Source organism: Dendrobates tinctorius, unplaced genomic scaffold (assembly GCF_039654945.1).
Source record: "Dendrobates tinctorius isolate UK_male_01 unplaced genomic scaffold, ASM3965494v1 ptg000011l, whole genome shotgun sequence".
In the NCBI taxonomy this organism is placed as follows: Eukaryota; Metazoa; Chordata; class Amphibia; order Anura; family Dendrobatidae; genus Dendrobates; species Dendrobates tinctorius.
The window spans coordinates 18,542,494-18,563,729 of record NW_027361679.1 but is presented as its reverse complement, the minus strand read 5'-3'; the positions used below and the strand labels follow the sequence as shown (position 1 = coordinate 18,563,729).

General features: G+C 43.7%; 1 protein-coding gene across 1 annotated transcript in view; it reads left to right on the top strand.

The window, feature by feature from the left end:
* GRID2 (glutamate ionotropic receptor delta type subunit 2) overlaps positions 1-21,236 on the top strand; it is a 2,095,611-nt gene that overhangs the window by 1,168,788 nt on the left and 905,587 nt on the right. Inside the window, exon 6 of the mRNA XM_073590055.1 lies at positions 10,968-11,141. Coding sequence (XP_073446156.1) covers positions 10,968-11,141 — 174 coding nt within the window. The remainder of the gene's footprint in view (positions 1-10,967; positions 11,142-21,236) is intronic.

Below are 21,236 nucleotides of genomic sequence, written 5' to 3'. Positions count from 1 at the left end.
ACACCCAAATTTATATATACACATACAAACAATTGCTCAAAAGCTGAGGTTTATATAAAAAATAGTACATAACATTGTTTTGACATTTTACTGCTTAATACTGTTTCCTCTGCATGTGTTTTATAAATAAGAAAAGTTTACATTCTATAAAGACATTTATGGCAATTATTTGCAACTATTTACATGGGAAAGTCTAAAGTCTAAAAACATTCTTTACTATGGTTGTTTTGTACATGCAGTTATTTGTGGTAATGAAAAGACTTTAACCTCTTCATGACAACACAATTGGGCAGTGGGTGCATAATGCGGGCTCACTGGGTTTGTCCCATAATCGGCAGGTAATTGCTGTTTGCTACAGCCAGGACCTATTTCTAACAATTTGCACTGATAGGGGATGATGTAATGTGATTGCGGGTATCCAATGAATTGCTATGATAGCAGGGGATCTGTTGAAAACATCCATGTTTGTCATTAAGGAGCTCCTTTGAAACCCAGCCTTTGCCAGGCTTCAAAGGAGACTGTGATTTTTGCTATGTTTAGAAATGGTGTGCCATTGTTGCATATAACACAAGCGTTCATACAATCACAGTTGCAAAGGGACAAACAATGACAATATAAAGTTAAAAACAAATGTTTTAAAAAATTTGAAAAAAATAAAACAAATATAAAAATTCAAATCACCACCCCTTCCCACCATCAAAAATAAAATTAATAAAAAAGAAAAATAAGCATATGTGGTGTCACCATGTTCAGAAAAGTTTGATCTACAAAAATATATAAATAATTAGTCCAATCGATAAACACAATAAACAAAAAAAATTCCAAATTACATTTTTTGGTCATTGTAATGCCACAAAAAATGATGTAAGCCTGGTTTCACACTTGCGCTTTTTTGCGCTGCGTTTTTGTGCATACATGCGCGTGCGTTTTTTTGCCTATATTTAACATGGGTGTGCATTGTCATGCGTTTGTACGTGTTTGAATGCGCATTTGTTTTTTTGTAGTGTGCGCCCGGGCGCACAAAATGCATCCTGTTGCATTTTTGGTGCGCCCGACCTGTCTCAAAAAAACGCATGTGCATGCAATGCGCACGCAATTCACCCAAAAAACATTATAGCCTATGGGAGCGCTGACGTGCGCATGGTCATGCGCACGTCAGCGCAAAAAAAGCACGCATTTTTTTTTAAAACCATGCGCAAAAAAAGAAGAAAATGCATAAAAAAAGCATGATGTGTTTACTATGCGCGTCTGCAGTGTGCACGCAGTGCAAAAAAACACAAGTGTAAAAGTAGCCTAACAAGCGATCAAAACATCATATCTATCCCAAAATAGTACCAATAAAAATGTAATCTTGCCCTGCAAAAATATAAGCCATAACAGAGCTCCATCTGTCAAAACAGGAAAAAATTACGGGTCTCAGAAAATAACGACACAACCCCAAATTTTTTGTTGTTCCAAATTTCAGATTTTTTTACAACTAAAATATTTAAAAAAAATGAATATGTTTGGTATCCCCATAATTGTACTGATAAGGCAAATCATATTAGTAGGTCATTTTTACCATACAATGTACACTGTAAAAACAATTCTCAAAAAACAATGTCGGAATTGTTTTTAACAATTTCTACCCACTTGGAGCTTTGTTCCTGTGTTCAAGTACACTATATTATACAATGAATGGTGTAATATAAAAGTACAACTCACCCTACTAAAAACAAGCCCACATTTGTTTATGTGGACAGAAAACTAAAAAGTTATGGCTTTGGGAGGAAGGTGAGGAAAAAATGGAGAATCTGGAAGATTCTGTCACCAGGTTTTAGCTACCTCATCTGAGAGTGGCATATTGTTGGAAAAGGAACCCTGATTCAAGTGATGCATTGCTTAGTTTACTAGGTGAAGCAGTTTTGATACAATCAGAGTTTTTAGACATAGTATGTAGCGGAGCTCAGAAAGCTAATCTGCCCTCACCACTGATAAGCCGCTTTCTGTACATTGTATAATAAAAAAAGCCTGATGAAGCCCTTCAGTGAAATGTTCTTTGGGGCTTGTGGATCAGGACACATGTACTTGACCCCCTTCTACTTACATACCATCTTATCTGTAAGTATTGACTTATTTAGTATTTAGTACTAGTCATGGCACTTGCTTTTTGACTTTGATTATCAAGCTAGTGAGGTTATTTGTCCTATTTGGTATTTGAACTTGCACTGGTAAATTTCTTACTTTGTACGTGAAACTGGTACCACTGTGAGGAACATTCTGTTTTGTTATATGTTCAACTTTTTGAAAAATTTTTTAATAGATTCAATAAATTGTCAGATTTTAGAAGACCCATGTGTACATTCGTTTTCATATGTTGTTTCATTGTATATTGACAGCAAGTTGCTCATCAGTGAATGGTTGAACAAGATGCATGTGAGCAGTAGTCCTCTAGTGTTAATCTCCTGCTGATAAACCCCTCACTCCATTGAAACAAGAGCAGGCAGCCTAATAAGTGAAACATCACTGTAATCAGTGTCTCAACCCCTACCTCATGCTGCCCTCAGATAATATAGCAAAAACTTGTTGACAGATTCCCTTTAAGAATTATTGTGCTATTGCCACGGGGGCTTAGTTCAACTAAGGCTGAAATACCCGGGGCCCCTGTGGTGTCCCTTTTACTAGGGGAAACCCTGTCTGACCCTCAACCCAGGGTTTTTGCTGAAGGTGCAAATGCCTGAGCCTCCGACCTTTCCTTATCTCCTGCTCAGCCCTGCACTTAACCCTCCACCCTCCACCCAGTGAGGAGTCACACCACCAAAGCTCCCACACAAATAATGACAGACAGGGAGAACTTAAACTGCACTGCGCCGCACACACACAGGAATAAACAGTAATGTGAACAGGGCACAACTAAACACAAATATGGGAAGGAGAAAGGATAACGACGGATCATACGACACCAGATATGAATCTCTCTCTCTTGAACACCTCCACTCCAGACCGGAACCACTTGGTATGAAACACAAGCTATAATCGGCGACGCCCATATGCCAGTATGACTATTTAAAGACCGTGGGCGTGACTAACCTTCCAACCTGGTCTCCAGCAGGATTAACCCCCGAGAGCCTGAAGATCAAACCGGCGCCACTGAGGCTATAGTGGCTGGAGGTGGAACTACCTCTGCCTGCCGGATGCTGTGGTGTGAACAGCGTCCGACATGACAGTACCCCGTCTTCTACGAGGGACCCCAGGGCCCTCAAGACTCATAGGACCCGGCTTGTCCGGATGACGACGGTGAAAAGAACTGACCAGCCGATCCGCATGTATGTCTGAGGCTGGAACCCAAGACCTCTCCTCTGGACCATACCCCCGCCAGTGCACCAAATACTGAAGAGTACGGCGTACTACTCGAGAGTCCACCACCTTGGCGACCTCGAACTCTAACTCGCCATCCACCATGACTGGAGGTGGCATCGGCGTCGTGTCCACCAAGCCTACCACCTTTTTCAATAAAGCCCTGTGAAAAACGTTATGTATTCTGTACACCGCAGGAAGTTCCAACCGATAAGCCACTGGGTTAATAATGGCAGAAATCCTAAAAGGCCCAATAAACCTTGGACCCAGTTTTAAAGATGGGATTTTGAGTTTTATGTTCTTCGTAGCTAACCACACCCATTCACCCACACACAGGTCCAGACCTGGCACGCGTCTACTGTCAGCCACCCGTTTGTACCTGGCACTCATGCTCAACAAACGCTGTTTCACCCGCCTCCAGACTGATGACAATTGGGCTCCTAGCTGATCCTCCTCCGGGACACCCCCGGAGTCACCCTGACGTAAGGTACAAAACTGAGGATGTTGACCGTACACACAAAAGAATGGAGACTCTCCTGATGACTCTTGGCGGTGATTATTTAATGCGAATTCGGCCAGAGGAAGGAAAGTAGACCACTCCTCCTGGTTGTTGGACACAAAGCATCGTAAATACTGTTCTAGATTTTGGTTCATGCGCTCAGTTTGTCCATTAGACTGTGGATGAAACGCCGATGAATGTGACAACTTGATCCCCAACCTAGAGCAAAAAGCTTTCCAAAACCTCGCCACAAATTGCGTACCCCTATCAGATACTATGTCAGACGGTACTCCGTGGAGTCTGACCACCTCCTTCACAAATACCTGAGCCAACGTCTTAGCATTGGGCAAAGAGGACAATGCCACAAAATGCGCCATCTTTGAAAAACGGTCAACCACCACCAGGATGACCGTGTTCCCTGCCGAGGCTGGCAAGTCAGTGATAAAATCCATGGAGATTTTTGTCCATGGCCTATTGGGTACCCCCAGAGGCTGTAGCGTGCCAGCAGGACGGGTTCGGGGTGACTTAGCCCTAGCGCACGTGATGCAAGCTGCCACGTACGAGACCATGTCCTGCCGGATTTTGGGCCACCAGAAACGACGCGATACCAGCTCTAAGGTGCCCTTCACCCCTGGGTGACCAGCCAGTACCGAATCGTGGTGTTCCTTCAACACCTTAGGCCGAAGATGCAGGGGTACAAATGATTTGTTGGCGGGAAGTCCTGGTGGTACCTCCTCTTGGGCCTCGGCAATCTCCGCCTCTACCTCAGTCGTGAGAGCCGAGACCACTACCCCTTTCTGGAGGATGGGTACCGGCTCTTCCCGAGGTTCTCCCCCCGGAAAACACCTAGACAAAGCATCCGCCTTGGTGTTTTTAGCCCCGGGACGGTACGTCACAAGAAAATTGAAACGAGTAAAAAACAATGCCCAGCGAGCCTGCCTAGGAGACAGACGCTTGGCCGACTCCAGGTAGAGCAGATTCTTAAGGTCGGTGATAACTGTGACCTGGTGAGCCGCCCCCTCCAAGAAGTGTCGCCATTCCTCAAAAGCCAGTTTGATGGCCAACAACTCCCTGTTGCCGATATCATAATTCCGTTTGGCCGGCGACAGCTTCTTGGAGAAGTAGGCGCATGGATGCATCTCGCTCAAGGACGAGCCTTGAGACAGTACTGCCCCCACTCCCACCTCCGACGCATCAACCTCTACCACAAAAGGTTGCGACACGTCTGGTTGCACCAGAATGGGGGCTGAAGCAAAACTATTCTTCAGACGCTCAAATGCACGTATAGCCACCTCAGGCCAGTTCGCCAGATCGGCACCCTTCTTTGTCATGTCCGTGAGCGGTTTGGCGACAGTCGAAAAGTGTTTTATAAATTTCCTATAATAATTCGCAAACCCAAGGAACCGCTGGAGTGCTTTCAGACTCTCCGGCCTCTCCCATTGCAACACCGCTTGCACCTTAGCGGTGTCCATTTTAAAACCGGCTGCGGACACAATATATCCCAAAAAGGGCAACTCCTGGACAAAAAATAAACATTTTTCCAGCTTAGCATAGAGCTGGTTCTCCCGGAGCAACTGTAACACCTGCCTAACATGCTCCAAATGAGTGTCCCGATCGCTATAATAAATGAGGATATCATCCAGGTATACAATCACAAATCTCCCCAGGACATGAGCAAATACATCATTAATAAAATGTTGGAAAACGGCAGGCGCGGTGGTCAACCCAAACGGCATAACCAGACTCTCAAAATGACCCTCAGGAGTGTTAAACGCCGTCTTCCACTCATCCCCCTGACGGACCCTTATGAGGTTATACTCCCCCCTGAGGTCCAGCTTGGAAAACCATTTCGCCCCCGCTACCTGGTTGAACAAATCCGGGATCAACGGCATTGGGTAGGGATCACGGATAGTAATCTGGTTTAACTCTCGGAAATCCAGACACGGGCGTAACCCCCCATCTTTCTTCTTAATGAAGAAAAACCCCGCGGCTACAGGCGAGGACGAAGGCCGGATGTGACCTTTGCTCAGACTCTCCGCGATGTAGTCTTTCAGAGCTTGTCTCTCAGGACCAGAAATATTAAACATCCTGGCCTTAGGTAATTTAGCCCCGGGTTTTAACCTAATAGCACAGTCATAGGCTCTATGTGGAGGCAGTTCTGAGCAACCCTTCTCAGAGAAAACATCCGCGAAATCCTGCAAAGCCTCCGGCAGGCTGGGCGTCACGGCGGACACACATGTGGCCAAGCAATTGTCTTGGCAGAAACCACTCCATTGTACTATGTCCTGAGTTTTCCAATCAATTACCGGGTTGTGCCTGGACAGCCATGGAAAACCCAGGACCATTTGAGCTGGGAGATTACGGAGGACCCTACATGTAACCGACTCAGAATGTAGGACCCCAATGTGGAGTTTCACCTCTGCCACAAACTCAGTAATCTCCCCTTGAGGGAGGGGAACAGCATTAATGGTCACCACCTGTATGGGGTGAGGAAGTTTTTCGATCTTAAACCCGGCGGTGTGTGCAAACTCCTCATCTATGAGATTGGTGGCGGAACCGCTATCCACAAACACTGATATAGGTAGCTCTCTGCCGGCGATAATAACCTTGGCAGGGAGCATACATTGAGATACCATCATGGAGGATATGCATACGCTCAGTTGGGTCTCCTCCATACCCTCTGAGCTTAACAGTTTTCCGCCGGTGTGACCCTCTTAGGTAGTACCGGGCAAACGTTAACATAATGACCTCCTTTACCACAGTAGAAACATGCTCCGGGCTTCCGGAATCCCGGAGCGCGAGGCTGAACCTGTGCCACGCCAGCAATCTGCATAGGTTCAGGAGACTCATCTACTTCAACCACACCTGCACCTCTGTTTTCCCCCAGAGGTAGCGTCTCCTGTGCCCCCTGACGAAAACGGCGATCAATACGTATCACCAAACTCATGGCAGACTCCAATGATGCCGGAGTCTCATACATCAGGAGGGCTTGTTTCACCCTCCCTGATACCCCATGAATAAACTGGCTCCGCAGTGCTGGGTCATTCCACTGTGTGTCTACAGCCCAGCGGCGAAATTCCGAACAATAGTCTTCTGCCAAGCACTCCCCCTGGCAGAGGGCGCGGATTTTAGATTCCGCTAGAGCCAGTCGGTCAGGGTCATCGTAAATGAGCCCGAGGGCAGAAAAAACATTATCGACCGAATGAAATGTAGCAGAGTCAGCTGGTAAGGAAAATGCCCATGCTTGGGGGTCACCACTCAGTAATGACAACACCAGCCCTACTCGCTGGGCCTCATTACCTGAGGATATTGGCCGCATGCGGAAGTATAATTTGCAGGCCTCCCGAAATACGACAAATTTGCTGCGATCGCCTGAAAATCGTTCTGGCAGCGGAAACTTCGGCTCTGCACCGATACCTGCAGATGCCGTTTGCACCTTTGCTACTACCAGGCCCTGCTGCTGAACTGCCCCTTTCAACTCGGAGACCTGTATGGACAGCGCCGCCAACTGGCGGGTTATGGAATCTAATGGATCCATGGACTCCTGAAAAAATGTGGGCCGATTATAATGTCACGGGGGCTTAGTTCAACTAAGGCTGAAATACCCGGGGCCCCTGTGGTGTCCCTTTTACTAGGGGAAACCCTGTCTGACCCTCAACCCAGGGTTTTTGCTGAAGGTGCAAATGCCTGAGCCTCCGACCTTTCCTTATCTCCTGCTCAGCCCTGCACTTAACCCTCCACCCTCCACCCAGTGAGGAGTCACACCACCAAAGCTCCCACACAAATAATGACAGACAGGGAGAACTTAAACTGCACTGCGCCGCACACACAGAGGAATAAACAGTAATGTGAACAGGGCACAACTAAACACAAATATGGGAAGGAGAAAGGATAACGACGGATCATACGACACCAGATATGAATCTCTCTCTCTTGAACACCTCCACTCCAGACCGGAACCACTTGGTATGAAACACAAGCTATAATCGGCGACGCCCATATGCCAGTATGACTATTTAAAGACCGTGGGCGTGACTAACCTTCCAACCTGGTCTCCAGCAGGATTAACCCCCGAGAGCCTGAAGATCAAACCGGCGCCACTGAGGCTATAGTGGCTGGAGGTGGAACTACCTCTGCCTGCCGGATGCTGTGGTGTGAACAGCGTCCGACATGACAGCTATTTTACTGGAGCTTCCTTTGTGCAACAGTGGTGCCATTTTCAAACACACCACTTTTGCTGCAGCACCTTCTTCTGATCCCATTGCATTAAGGCTACTTTTTCTTCATTGATTTACATAAGCGACGCATTGCGACGCATTGCCACACGTCGCATCCGTCGTGCGACGGATGCGTCGTGTTTTGGTGGCCGCGAAGCACAAAAAAAGTTACATGTAATGTTTTTTTGTGTGTCGCCTTCACCATTTTCGACCGCGCATGCGTGGCCGAAACTTCGCCCCCTCCTCCCCAGACATTACAATGGGGCAGAGGATGCACTGAAAAACTGCATCCGCTGCCCCTGTTGTGCACAACTTTCACAGCGTGCGACGGTACGTCGCCCCAACGCAGGGCGACGGCCATCGCATGACGCTAATGTGAAAGTAGCCTAATTTATTGCATTTTGCAGCAAAATATAGTTAATAAAAGATTGACTAAAACAGTTTACAGCATATACAGTATGTACTAACTTTGCAAAATAAAATTAAGGACAATTTAAGTACAGTACGCTGTAAGCACTACATTATATAGATTTGCTCATTGGTGTCCTAGCGGCGCACTTTACTGCACAGTGCATGTATATCCTTCATGTTCTCATGTCTCTCTAAATGAATATTCAGAAGCCAGAAAGTGACAATAAAACGCTAATAACTGCATTTCTCCGGGGTAATAACAGAGTCTAATTATTCTCTCAATAATTTGTTAGTTACAGTGGGGTAAAAAAGTATTTAGTCAGTCAGCAATAGTGCAAGTTCCACCACTTAAAAAGATGAGAGGCGTCTGTAATTTACATCATAGGTAGACCTCAACTATGGGAGACAAACTGAGAAAAAAAAATCCAGAAAATCACATTGTCTGTTTTTTTTTCATTTTATTTGCATATTATGGTGGAAAATAAGTATTTGGTCAGAAACAAAATTTCATCTCAATACTTTGTGATATATCCTTTGTTGGCAATGACAGAGGTCAAACGTTTTCTGTAAGTCTTCACAAGGTTGCCACACACTGTTGTTGGTATGTTGGCCCATTCCTCCATGCAGATCTCCTCTAGAGCAGTGATGTTTTTGGCTTTTCGCTTGGCAACATGGACTTTCAACTCCTTCCAAAGGTTTTCTATAGGGTTGAGATCTGGAGACTGGCTAGGCCACTCCAGGACCTTGAAATGCTTCTTACGAAGCCACTCCTTCGTTGCCCTGGCGGTGTGCTTTGGATCATTGTCATGTTGAAAGACCCAGCCACGTTTCATCTTCAATGCCCTTGCTGATGGAAGGAGGTTTGCACTCAAAATCTCATGATACATGGCCCCATTCATTCTTTCATGTACCCGGATCAGTCGTCCTGGCCCCTTTGCAGAGAAACAGCCCCAAAGCATGATGTTTCCACCACCATGCTTTACAGTAGGTATGGTGTTTGATGGATGCAACTCAGTATTCTTTTTCCTCCAAACACGACAAGTTGTGTTTCTACCAAACAGTTCCAGTTTGGTTTCATCAGACCATAGGACATTCTCCCAAAACTCCTCTGGATCATCCAAATGCTCTCTAGCAAACTTCAGACGGGCCCGGACATGTACAGGCTTAAGCAGTGGGACACGTCTGGCACTGCAGGATCTGAGTCCATGGTGGCGTAGTGTGTTACTTATGGTAGGCCTTGTTACATTGGTCCCAGCTCTCTGCAGTTCATTCACTAGGTCCCCCCGCGTGGTTCTGGGATTTTTGCTCACCGTTCTTGTGATCATTCTGACCCCACGGGGTGGGATTTTGCGTGGAGCACGAGATCGAGGGAGATTATCAGTGGTGTTGTATGTCTTCCATTTTCTAATTATTGCTCCCACAGTTGATTTCTTCACTCCAAGCTGGTTGGCTATTGCAGATTCAGTCTTCCCAGCCTGGTGCAGGGCTACTATTTTGTTTCTGGTGTCCTTTGACAGCTCTTTGGTCTTCACCATAGTGGAGTTTGGAGTCAGACTGTTTGAGGGTGTGCACAGGTGTCTTTTTATACTGATAACAAGTTTAAACAGGTGCCATTACTACAGGTAATGAGTGGAGGAAAGAGGAGACTCTTAAAGAAGAAGTTACAGGTCTGTGAGAGCCAGAAATCTTGATTGCTTGTTTCTGACCAAATACTTATTTTCCACCATAATATGCAAATAAAATGAAAAAAAAACAGACAATGTGATTTTCTGGATTTTTTTTTCTCAGTTTGTCTCCCATAGTTGAGGTCTACCTATGATGTAAATTACAGACGCCTCTCATCTTTTTAAGTGGTGGAACTTGCACTATTGCTGACTGACTAAATACTTTTTTTCCCCACTGTATAATGTATAGGTTTCTATGAGTCTGTAAGTGGGACGGAGTTAATTCAGAAAATGCCCATTAATGATTTTGCTATGATTAATTCATCCTTTCCTCTATCAACTGTTCCCACTCTGTTCTGGGTAATTGTTTTACCTTGTAAGTCCTCGGATGCCATTTGTTCCTTATAATATGATTTTCATTTAGCTTTAGAACATAATGAGGACATCATTTGTAATATATGTAAACAGATAGTCTTTGTTCCATTTTACGTGCCTGAAGAGCTCAGAGCACGTCATAAATTGCTGTATTTTTTATAATATGTTAATATTTTAATACGCTCCCTGTTGCCACTGACCTATTTTTATTTATGCTCTTTACACTCGAAAAAGCAAAGGAGAAACATGATTTAGTCCGATGGGGTTTAATCCCAAGAGAGGCTTTTAAGTCTTTATGCCAAAAACGACTCTCTAAGAGACAGTAAACAAGATTAGCCGCGCATGTTATATGCATTCCCTTTATTTCATTATAGCGTTAAATCGTTATAGATGACTAGATGTTTTATGTTTGCATATATTGTATCAACTTTGAACATTGCCTTACTGTTTTCTTAATTATGACAGGAGATCAATGACTTGGATGTGCAGGACCTAGTCAGAAGGTCAATTGGAAGGCTAACAATTATTCGTCAGACCTTTCCAGTACCCCATAATATGAGCCAACGCTGTTACCCTGGCAACCACAGAATATCTACTTCACTCTGTGACCCCAAAGACCCATATTCCCAGAGCATGGAGGTATGCTGCATAATCTTCTGTTCATGTCTATGATTATAAAAATGTGCATCTAATATAAAATATGTTCGTTCTGGATACAGGGTTATTTTGCCTGACGAGATGGAAAGATACAGGCCGTAAGAGATAGCGGCTAATGCATCCTTGCCGAAACATCTCAATCACATAACGGGAGATACTATGTTTAGGAAACAAGGCAATCTTATTTCATAATCTCGTTCATAATTCATTTGTCAGTAGGAGAAAACAACTGTTGCTTACTCATCAGTAAAACAAATACAAACAAATGCAGTAATTAAGAAGCCGCTTAACATTTTGTTCTAAAACTTCCATTGTTTAAATGGAAAGAGCGGTTTTTTTTCAGCAACAGCTGTTTTCATGGGTTACTGAATGAATTTTAATTACGTTTGCACAAACTGGGATTCAAAATCAGCATAAAGTTTATATCAAACTGTGATCTAATTATGAGTGCGCAAAATTTTATTTCTGTCTAAACAAGTTATGGCAATGTAGACACAGGAGCAATGTATGAGCCATGCAGGAAGAATTGGGCGTGGGTGAGCCAGACTACCCATGGACTGCTCAGAATTGAAAATATTTCCTCATGGGAAACTGTTTCCTCGGGCAGTCCACAGTGCTGTCTACATAGCTGGTGGTATGTCACAGCTTGGGATAAATACTGCTAATATAAACAGCCATGTTTTTCTCCTCATTCATTCTAAAATATGCTGTTCTATTCACAGAATTAGGCTAAAATGACAAATACAAGATTTAAGAATTGGATCCAACATGAGTGAACTCGAATTTATATTCCACTTTTCTTTGGTTCAACTGCTCCATTTCGCTCCAAAAACTGCATGAAAACTTTCAATAAAAATTGCATGTGTGACTTCAGACTTAAATATGCTAAGTAAAGATGAGCGAATTGCTTCGTGCAACTCTGGTCCACATCAATGCTCTCTGGACTGGAGCTGCATGAAATGACTTGCCCATCAGGATCTTAAGCCCCCGTTACACACTGCGATATCGCTAGCAATATCGCTGTAAAGTCACCGATTTTGTGACGTTGCAGCGATATCGCTGCATGTGATACTTACCTCCGACTGGCTCCCCCGCTGGTTATCGTTGGTCGCGCGAGAAGCTCCAGGACCATTTCTCGTCGGCCACTTCCTGCTGCGCTTCCTGTGCGCCGACGAGCGAGGCGTGCAGCCGGGCGGGAGGACGCAGGATCGCTGCGTCTGACAGGTAAGTAGCGACCCCTGACCCAAGCGATGTCGCTGGTGAGATCTGCCTGTTTGGCAGCTCACTAGCGACCACCTAGCGATGCACCAGTGATCCTGACCGCATCGCTAGGTGTAACGGTACCCTTAGGCTTGGCTTATGATTAGACAGGTAAGACATCACCTGTGTGCCGCACGATGCAGAGATGATGTCACACCAGGCAGGCGCATTAAGCACTGTGCCAGGGAAAGTTGTGCACTTATTGTCCTCAAGAACACCAACCTGGACAATGATTGCCAGAAGCATTCCTCTCAAATCGAATTCTAATTCTAGTATTTAACCTTTTTACCCCTAAGGGCAGTTTGCATGTTAATGACCAGGCCAATTTTTGCAAGTCTGAAAACTGACACTTTATGAGGAAATAACTTTGGAACGCTTCCAATGGATCCCGGTGATTCTGACATTGTTTTCTCGTCACATATTGTACTTTGTGATAGTGGTAAAATTTATTTGACATGACTTACGCTTATTTGTGACAAAATATGGAAATTTGGCGAAAATGTTGAAAATTTTGCAATTTTCCAACTTAGAATTTTCATGCCCTTAAATCACAGAGATATGTCACATAAAATACTTAATAAGTAACATTTCCCTCATGTTTCTTTTACATCAGCACAATTTTTGAACCATTTTTTTGTTAGGAAGTTATAAGGGTTAAAAGATAAACTACGATTTCTCATTTTTACAACATTTTTTTAGGGACCACATCACATTTGAAGTCACTTTGAGGGGTCTATATAAGAGAAAATACCTAAAAGTGACACCATTCTAAAAACTGCACCCCTGAAGGTGCTCATAACCACATTGAAGAAGTTTATTAACCCTTAAGGTGCTTCACAGGAATTTTTGGAATGTTTAAAAAAATGAACATTTAACAAAAAATTTAATTCAGATCCAATTTTTTTATTTTTCCAAGGGTAACAGGAAAATTTGGACCTCAAAAGTTATTGTGCAATTTATTATAAGTACGCTGATACCCCATTTGTGGGGGTAAACCTCTGTTTGGGCACATGGCAGAGCTGTTTGACTTTTCAATGCAAAATTGGCTGGAATTGAGATTGGACACCATGCCACGTTTAGAGAGCCCTTGATGTACCCAAACAGTAAAAATGCCACACAATTGACACGATTTAGGAAAGTAGACCCCTCAGGAACTTATATAGATGTGTAGTGAGCACTTTGGACCCCCAAGTGCTTCAAAGAAGTTTATAACGTTGAGCCGTAAACATAAAAAATCATATTTTTTTCACAAAAATTATCTTTTCATCCCCAAATTTTTATTTTTCAAAGGATAACAGGAGAAATTGGACCACAAATGCTGTTGTGCAATTTGTCCTGAGTATGCTGATGCCCCATATGTGGGGGTAAACCACTGTTTTGGGCGCATGGCAGAGCTCAGAAGGGAAAGAGAGCCGGTTTACTTTTTCAGCACAAAATTGGCTGGAATTAAGATCGGAAACCCCACAAGTGACACCTTTTTGGAAACTAGACCAACTAAGGAACCTATCTAGATGTGTGGTGAGCACTTTGAATCCCCAAGTGGTTCGCAGAAGTTTTGTAACGTAGAGCTGTAAAAATGAAAAATCATATTTTTTTCACAAAAATTATTTTTTTATTTTTCCAATGGTAACAGGACAAATTGGACCCAAATGGTTGTTTATCAATTTGTCCTGAGTACACTGATACCTCATATGTGGGGGTAAACTACTGTTTGGGCGCATGGCAGAGCTCGAAATGAAAGGAGCGCCGTTTTACTTTTTCAACCCAAAATTGGCTGGAAAAAAGATTGGATGACATGTCACGTTTGTATAGCCCCTGATGTGCCTAAACAGTGGAAACCCCCCACAAATGATGTAAACTAGATCCCCAAGGAACTTAGCTAGATGTGTGGTGAGCACTTTTAACCCTCAGGTCTTTCACTAAAGTTTATAACGCCCGGCCGTGAATATATAATTTTTTATTTTTTTGCCACAAATATGATATTTTAGTCTCCAATTTTTAATTTTCCCAAGGGTAATAGGAGAAATTGGACCCCAAAAGTTGTCTAATTTGTCCTGAGTTCGCTGATACCCCAAATGTTTAAGAAAACTACTGTTTGGGCACACATTGTAGTCTGGAAGGGATGTAGTGACATTTTGGAATGCGGACTTTGATGGAATGGTCTACGGGCATCATGTCGCATTTGGAGAGCCCCTGATGTGTCTAAACAGTGGAAATCCCCCACAAGTGACCCCATTTTAGAAAATAGACCCCTCAAGGTACTTATCTATATGTGTGGTGAGCACTCCAGGTCTTTCACTAATGTTTATAACGCCCGGCTGTGAAAATAAAATAATCATTTTTTTTCCCACAAAAATGATCTTTTAGTCCCCAATTTTTTATTTTCCCAATGATAACAGGAGAAATTGGACCCCAAAAATTGGTGTCCAATTTGTCCTGAGTCTGCTGATACCCAATATGTGGGAGAAAACTACTGTTTATTTCTTATAGATGCGCCTTTTCTGGGCAGCTGCGGGCTACTATTTTTAGGCAAGGAGGCCTATATAAATGTCACCTTACCAGCCTGAGAATGTCAGCTCCAGCTGTGAGTTTTAGCAAGGCTGGTGGTCAAAAATAGGGGTTACCCCACACCATTTTTTAAAATTATTTATTTAAATAATTTTTAAAAAAGAGCGTGGGGACCCCTCTATTCCTAACAACCAACCTTGCTGAAGCTGACAGCTGGGAGTTTTGCCTGGCTGGTTATAAAAAATACAGAGGAACAACACTGTTTTTTTTAATTTATTTATGTATTTATAGCACAGGCGGCCGCTGATGAACACCCCTATCAACTGCTCCTGCTGTCACTGTTATTAGCAGAAGCAGGGGAAGGCTGATGGGAGTTATAGTTCCATCAGCCGCAGCCTGTTGTATCTTTTATCACTTAAATGTAACTATCTTCATTCTTCTCTGCTTACACCGATTGCCAGCAGAGCAGGGGAAAATGATGAAAGCCATATTCAGCACCCAGCACCAGGGAACAGTACTTACTGCAACGATTCTTCCCTGGCGCCCGTCCGTGTAGTACAGATGCAGCACATGGTTGCCACACATATTACACATGCGGACAACGACATATTCGGTATTGGAAATATCAGGATGTGTGAAAGAATGGATCGCTTTCCATTCCGATTTTTGGGAGGCAGAATGAGCAAAAACCAGCAATTCATGTATTTCTTTGGGGGGGGTGTTTGTACCATTCCAGATGTGGTAAAATTAATAAGGTAGACTTATTGTTCGGGTCAGTTCGAATACAGCAATACCTCATTTATATCATTTTTATGATATAACAAAATAAAATAATTGTTTTTGCATCAGTTTATTCTGACAGCTATAACTTTCAGCTATAACTTTTTTATGTTTTTGCTGATGACACTGTATGGCAGCTGATTTTTTGCTGGACAAGATGACATTTTCGGCGGTACCATAATTATTAATATCCGTCTTTTTGACCATGTATTATTCCACTTTTTGTTCGGCGGTATGATGATCAAGCATTGATTGTTGCCTTGTTTTTTTTTACAGTGTTCATGAAAGGGGTTAACTAGTATGACAGGTTTATAGTTCGGGTCGTTGCGAATGCGACGATACCAAATATGTGTACTTTTATTGTTTAGATTTTTTTCATTCAAATATTTATTGATAGAATATATATTGATTTTGTTATTATTTTTTATTTTTATAAATATTTTTAAAATTATTTAAAAAATTAGTTTTTACTTTTACCTAACTTTTTTACTTAGTCCCACTATGGGACAATCATTTTTTGCAGGTTAATTGCTTCTATAGTATGCAGATGAAGCAGCATCTGCATACTATAGAAGCTGTCAGTGCTGCTCTGACACAGGGAGACTTGCTGATCATGCACTGCCCATTACCAGCAAGTTTCCTAGCTCTGGTCAGCCAGATGTCATCATGACATCCGCTCACCATGGCAATGATTGGGACCCGCATCACGCCACGGGGTCTCCGTTGCAAAGCCCCTATACCGGCTTTTGGAATGCTGCGATCTTGTTTGATCATAGTATTTCAGGAATTTAGTGCTGAGAGCGGTCTCTGACTTCTCCTGGCATTCAATGCCAGGTGTCAGCTGTGAGAATCAGCTGACACCCGGCCGCGATTGGCTGCACCCCCCGCGTGCGCAGCCGATCGCAATGATGTAATATTCCATCTATGGTCAAATTGGCCCAGGGCACATGGATGGAATATTATGTCTAATGTCAGAAAGGGGTTCAAGGGAACTATTGATTTAAAGTGGTTTTCTTGATTAAAAAGGAAATCTAATATGGGTCATTTTAACAGTGTATAATATACACACTGCTTGGATTTCAATCTGTTTACAATTCCAGGGATCAATACATAATCATTCCATATGCGATTTTCTTCGTTTCACATGTTGAACACTTATGAACAGATCTAACAACTTATGGAACTTAGAAATTCACTTGAAATTTGAGGCACAGCGAAGTTTTTCTCTGCAAATTGTCCCTAGTTATACTTTGTGTTTGAAATAGACATAGGCTAAGTTCACAATGGGCGTTTTTGCTGTTTTGCTCTGCAGCAAAATCTGAATGCTTGGCATGAATGAAGCTGCAGCAAAAATGCAAGTTTTGGTGGCATTTTTGGTGCATTTTTTCATGCGATTTTTTTTATCAATTCAATGGGTGAAAAACACTGAAAAAATCCTTAAAGAAGTGACATACTCTATGTCCAAAAACCATGCAATGCACAAAATACTGATGACATACATGAGTGTGCATGAGATTTCTTAAATCTCATAGGTTTTTCTGGTACTGTGAAAACCAGCTGATAATTAGCATAAACAATGTAGTACAAAAACTTGGCACTCAAAAGTAAAATTGATTTGACAGTTCCTTTATTGTAAAAGGCATCCAGTTAAATATACTTCTTTTACTTCTTTAAACGTTTTCGGTCATACAATTGACCTTCATCAGAAACAGAATTTTTTCACAGTTGGTTTTAACTGAGAGGAACTGTAGTGGAAAATTCCATATATTATTATTAAAGAACCGCTGTCATAAGTAGGCACTATTCAGTACTGGGTATATTCATTAATAATGTGGAGAAAAAGACGTCTCGGAAGCAGCAGCTACTGAGGATGAAAGGACAATATTCATGTGGGAAATCACCAGACCCACAGGTTTGACACCTTGGGACCGGTAGATCCAATAATTGGTGTTGGTGTCCAGAAATTTATACTGTAATATATTCAGGAAACTATCCTGTATTGTTTGTGACAGGCATGAATGTCCACAACTGGGTGCTGTGATTCTCCAAATGGTCTGTCCTGCCCAGGGAGGCAAGTGTGTCACAGGGAGAGTGAACGCACTGTTCAGGAGAAGCACTGAGGGTGCAGAGGAATAGCTCTTTGTCTGTGGCTGGACACATGTGCTGCTGGTATGAGAGACCAGCCCCAGACCATGTGCTATTCCTCTGCACCCTCAGTGCTTCTCCTGAACAGCGCATTCACTCTCCCTGTGACACACTTGCCTCCCTGGGCAGGACAGACCATTTGGAGAATCACAGCACCCAGTTGTGGACATTCATGCCTGTCACAAACAATACAGGATAGTTTCCTGAATATATTACAGTACAAATTTCTGGACACCCACACCAATTATTGGATCTACCAGTCCCTGTATAACCCAAGGTGTCAAACCCGTGGGTCTGGTGATTTCCTACATGAATGGTGTCCTTTCATCCTGAGTAGCTGCTGCTTCCCAGACATCTGTTTCTCCACATTATTAATGAATATACCCAGTACTGAATAGTGCCTACTTATGACAGCGGTTCTTTAATAATAATATATGGAATTTTCCATTACAGTTCCTCTCAGTTAAAACCAACTGTGAAAAAATTCTGTTTCTGATGAAGGTCAATTGTATGACCGAAAACGTTTAAAGAAGTAAAAGAAGTATATTTAACTGGAGGCCTTTTACAATAAAGGAACGGTCAAATCAATTTTTCTTTTGAGTGCCAAATTTTTGTACTACATTGTTAGTTGGCTGGATACCCGACTTGTGCACCTCCCTCCACACTGAGTGCCGTGTTTTTTCTAATTAGCATAAACAGACACATCCAAAAAATTGCAGCAAAAGTGCCCAGTGTAAACTTAGCCGTGAAGAGAAACTGTCACCAGAAAAAAATGCTATTAAAACCTGCTGATATGGGTTAATCTGCAGGTTAATAATTAAGATGTAGAAAAAAAGAGAACCAGCATAGAATAGTTTAAAAAGACATCCTAGAAAAAGCTAGCAGAAAATACAGGACCTAAATTTTAACATTTATTGTAATTCGTTAAAATGACAATCACAAGCTGCACATACAACTCATACTGTAAAACCCCCTTTGCAGATGATATAGATGACTGCATACAAATATCACGGTACAGATATAAAAAAAATCCTTCTTCAGGCAGGTGCCAGCCCTTACACCTGAACTGCAGTATAATCACGTTTACTGGGCTGTTAATTAATGTGGTTGAGGTTATCCTGAGCAGTATTAAAAAAAATATATCAATTTTAAAATAGCTCCCATCGCACCTGCGCAGCAACAGCTATCGGTGTATATACAGGTGATCTGATAGCTGCTATTGCAAAACATTGTTTGCTTTTTTATACTCCTGAGGATAACCTCAACTACATTTATAAACAACACATTAAAAAACGTGATTATGTTGCAGCGCACAGCCAGCACTTGCCCGCAGATGGTTTTCTTGCAGTATGTACATATATTAATTATGTAAACTAGGGGGCAAGTCAGTGAGGCATCAGTAACTTGACAGCAGGCTGCATTATGAATAGCTAATCAGAGCCCCACATGAAGACTCTCACCCTGGAGCACGAGAATCACATTAACTCAAAACTGAAAATAATGATTAAACAACAACCACAAGACGGATTTCATCAGCAAAGGTATCATATTAATCAGTGTAACGTGTTACCGCAGACGGTCAGGTGAGGAAAATCTCCAGGAGTGGACCCTCTGGATCGTGGCACCGAGGGGACCCCGGGCGAGCCACCAGGTGGAGCCAACCCCTATACAGGGATCGTTAGGAGCAGGCCCAGGGGTTCGGGTACCACGATAGCTGGTACCGAGAGGCGTGGCTCAGAACGGACTGGAGTAGGACCACGAGACTGAAGAAGACAGGACCAGAGTAGGATTGTAGGACTGTAGCACAGATGGCAGGTCAGAGCACGGACATCGGAGTAGTAATGTTGTTAGTAGAGCACAGACAGCAGGACGGAGCAGGAACACGGAAGGCAGGACAGGAGTAGGACTGCAGGACTGGAGTACCGATGGTAGGACGGGACAGGAACACCGGAGTAGGACTGCGGGACTGGAGTACAGACAGCAGGACGGAGCAGGAACACAGAAGGCAGGACTGGAGTAGGAGTGCAGGACTGGAGTACAGATGGCAGGATGGGATAGGAACACGAAAGGCAGGACTGCAGGAGACAATCGAGTGTACAATGGAACAGGGGCCCAGTGTGCTATCAAATATGAAGATCAGGCGCCTCCATCAAAGGAGGGCGGCCTGATATACCCTTCCTGGTCTGCCATTGGTCCGGTGGTGCTTCTGGCTCAGGGCACCGCCGGAGCACAAGTGACAGGAGGGAGGCGTGGCCGCGGCCTATGGCGCATGCGCATTGCATGCAGAGATGCCATCGGCCACTGACCTGTCAGAAGGGGCCACCACGGCTGCCAAATGGTGGAGTGCTGCACCGCGGGAGCAAAGGTCAGGTGAGTATACAGCGGCGGTATGACAGTACCCCCTCCCTTAAGCCGCCTTCCCCTGATTAGAAAAAAATGCATTGATATTCTCCCGGGGTTCCCAGGACCTCTTCTCAGGACCAAAGCCCTTCCAGTCAATAAGAAAAAAGGTCCTACCTCTAACCTTTTTCATGGCGATGATATCCTCCACCTCAAAGGTATTATCGGTACCAACTGGCTGAGAAACAGGATCAGATACGGGGTGGAAATGGTACAGTACCACAGGTTTCAGGAGAGAGATGTGGAAGGTGTTTGGTACCCGGAGCAAAGCAGGCAACCTCAATTTGTAGGCGACTTCATTGACACGTCCAAGTTTTCCAAACGGCCCAATGTACTGCGGGCCCAGCTTGCAAGAGGGCAGTTTCAACCAGATAAATTTGGACAAGAGCCAGACTTTGTCCCCAGTACAATACGGTGGAAGATCCAATCTCTTCTTGTCAGCATAATCTTTCATCCAGTCAGCGGCCTTCTTGAGTGACGTCTTGGTCTTGGCCCAGATCTTGTAAAATTCTGAGGACAAGGCGTTGGCCGCTGGTACTTCAGAGGCAGGATATACCGAAAGGGGAACACCAGGATGTCTGCCAAACACAATGAAAAATGGAGACTTGGCTGAGGATTCGCCAGTATGGTTGTTGTAGGTGAACTCTGCCCAAAGAAGTAGGTCAACCCTGTCGTTTTGGTGGGTACTGGAGAAATGATGTAGATACCCAGTCAATGTCTGGTTGGTACGCTCCAACTGCCCGTTGGACTGCGGATGGTAAGCAGAGGTGAAGTTGAGGGAAACGTTCATGAGCTTACAAAGTGCCCGCCAGAACTTGGAGGTGAACTGAACCCCTCGGTCAGACACAATATGTTGAGGTAGTCCATGGAGTCTGAAGATCTGATGCATAAAAACTCTGGCCAACTCAGGAGCCGAGGGAAGACCGGACAGAGCGATGAAGTGGGCCATATTGGAGAAATGATCCACCACCACCAGGATTACTG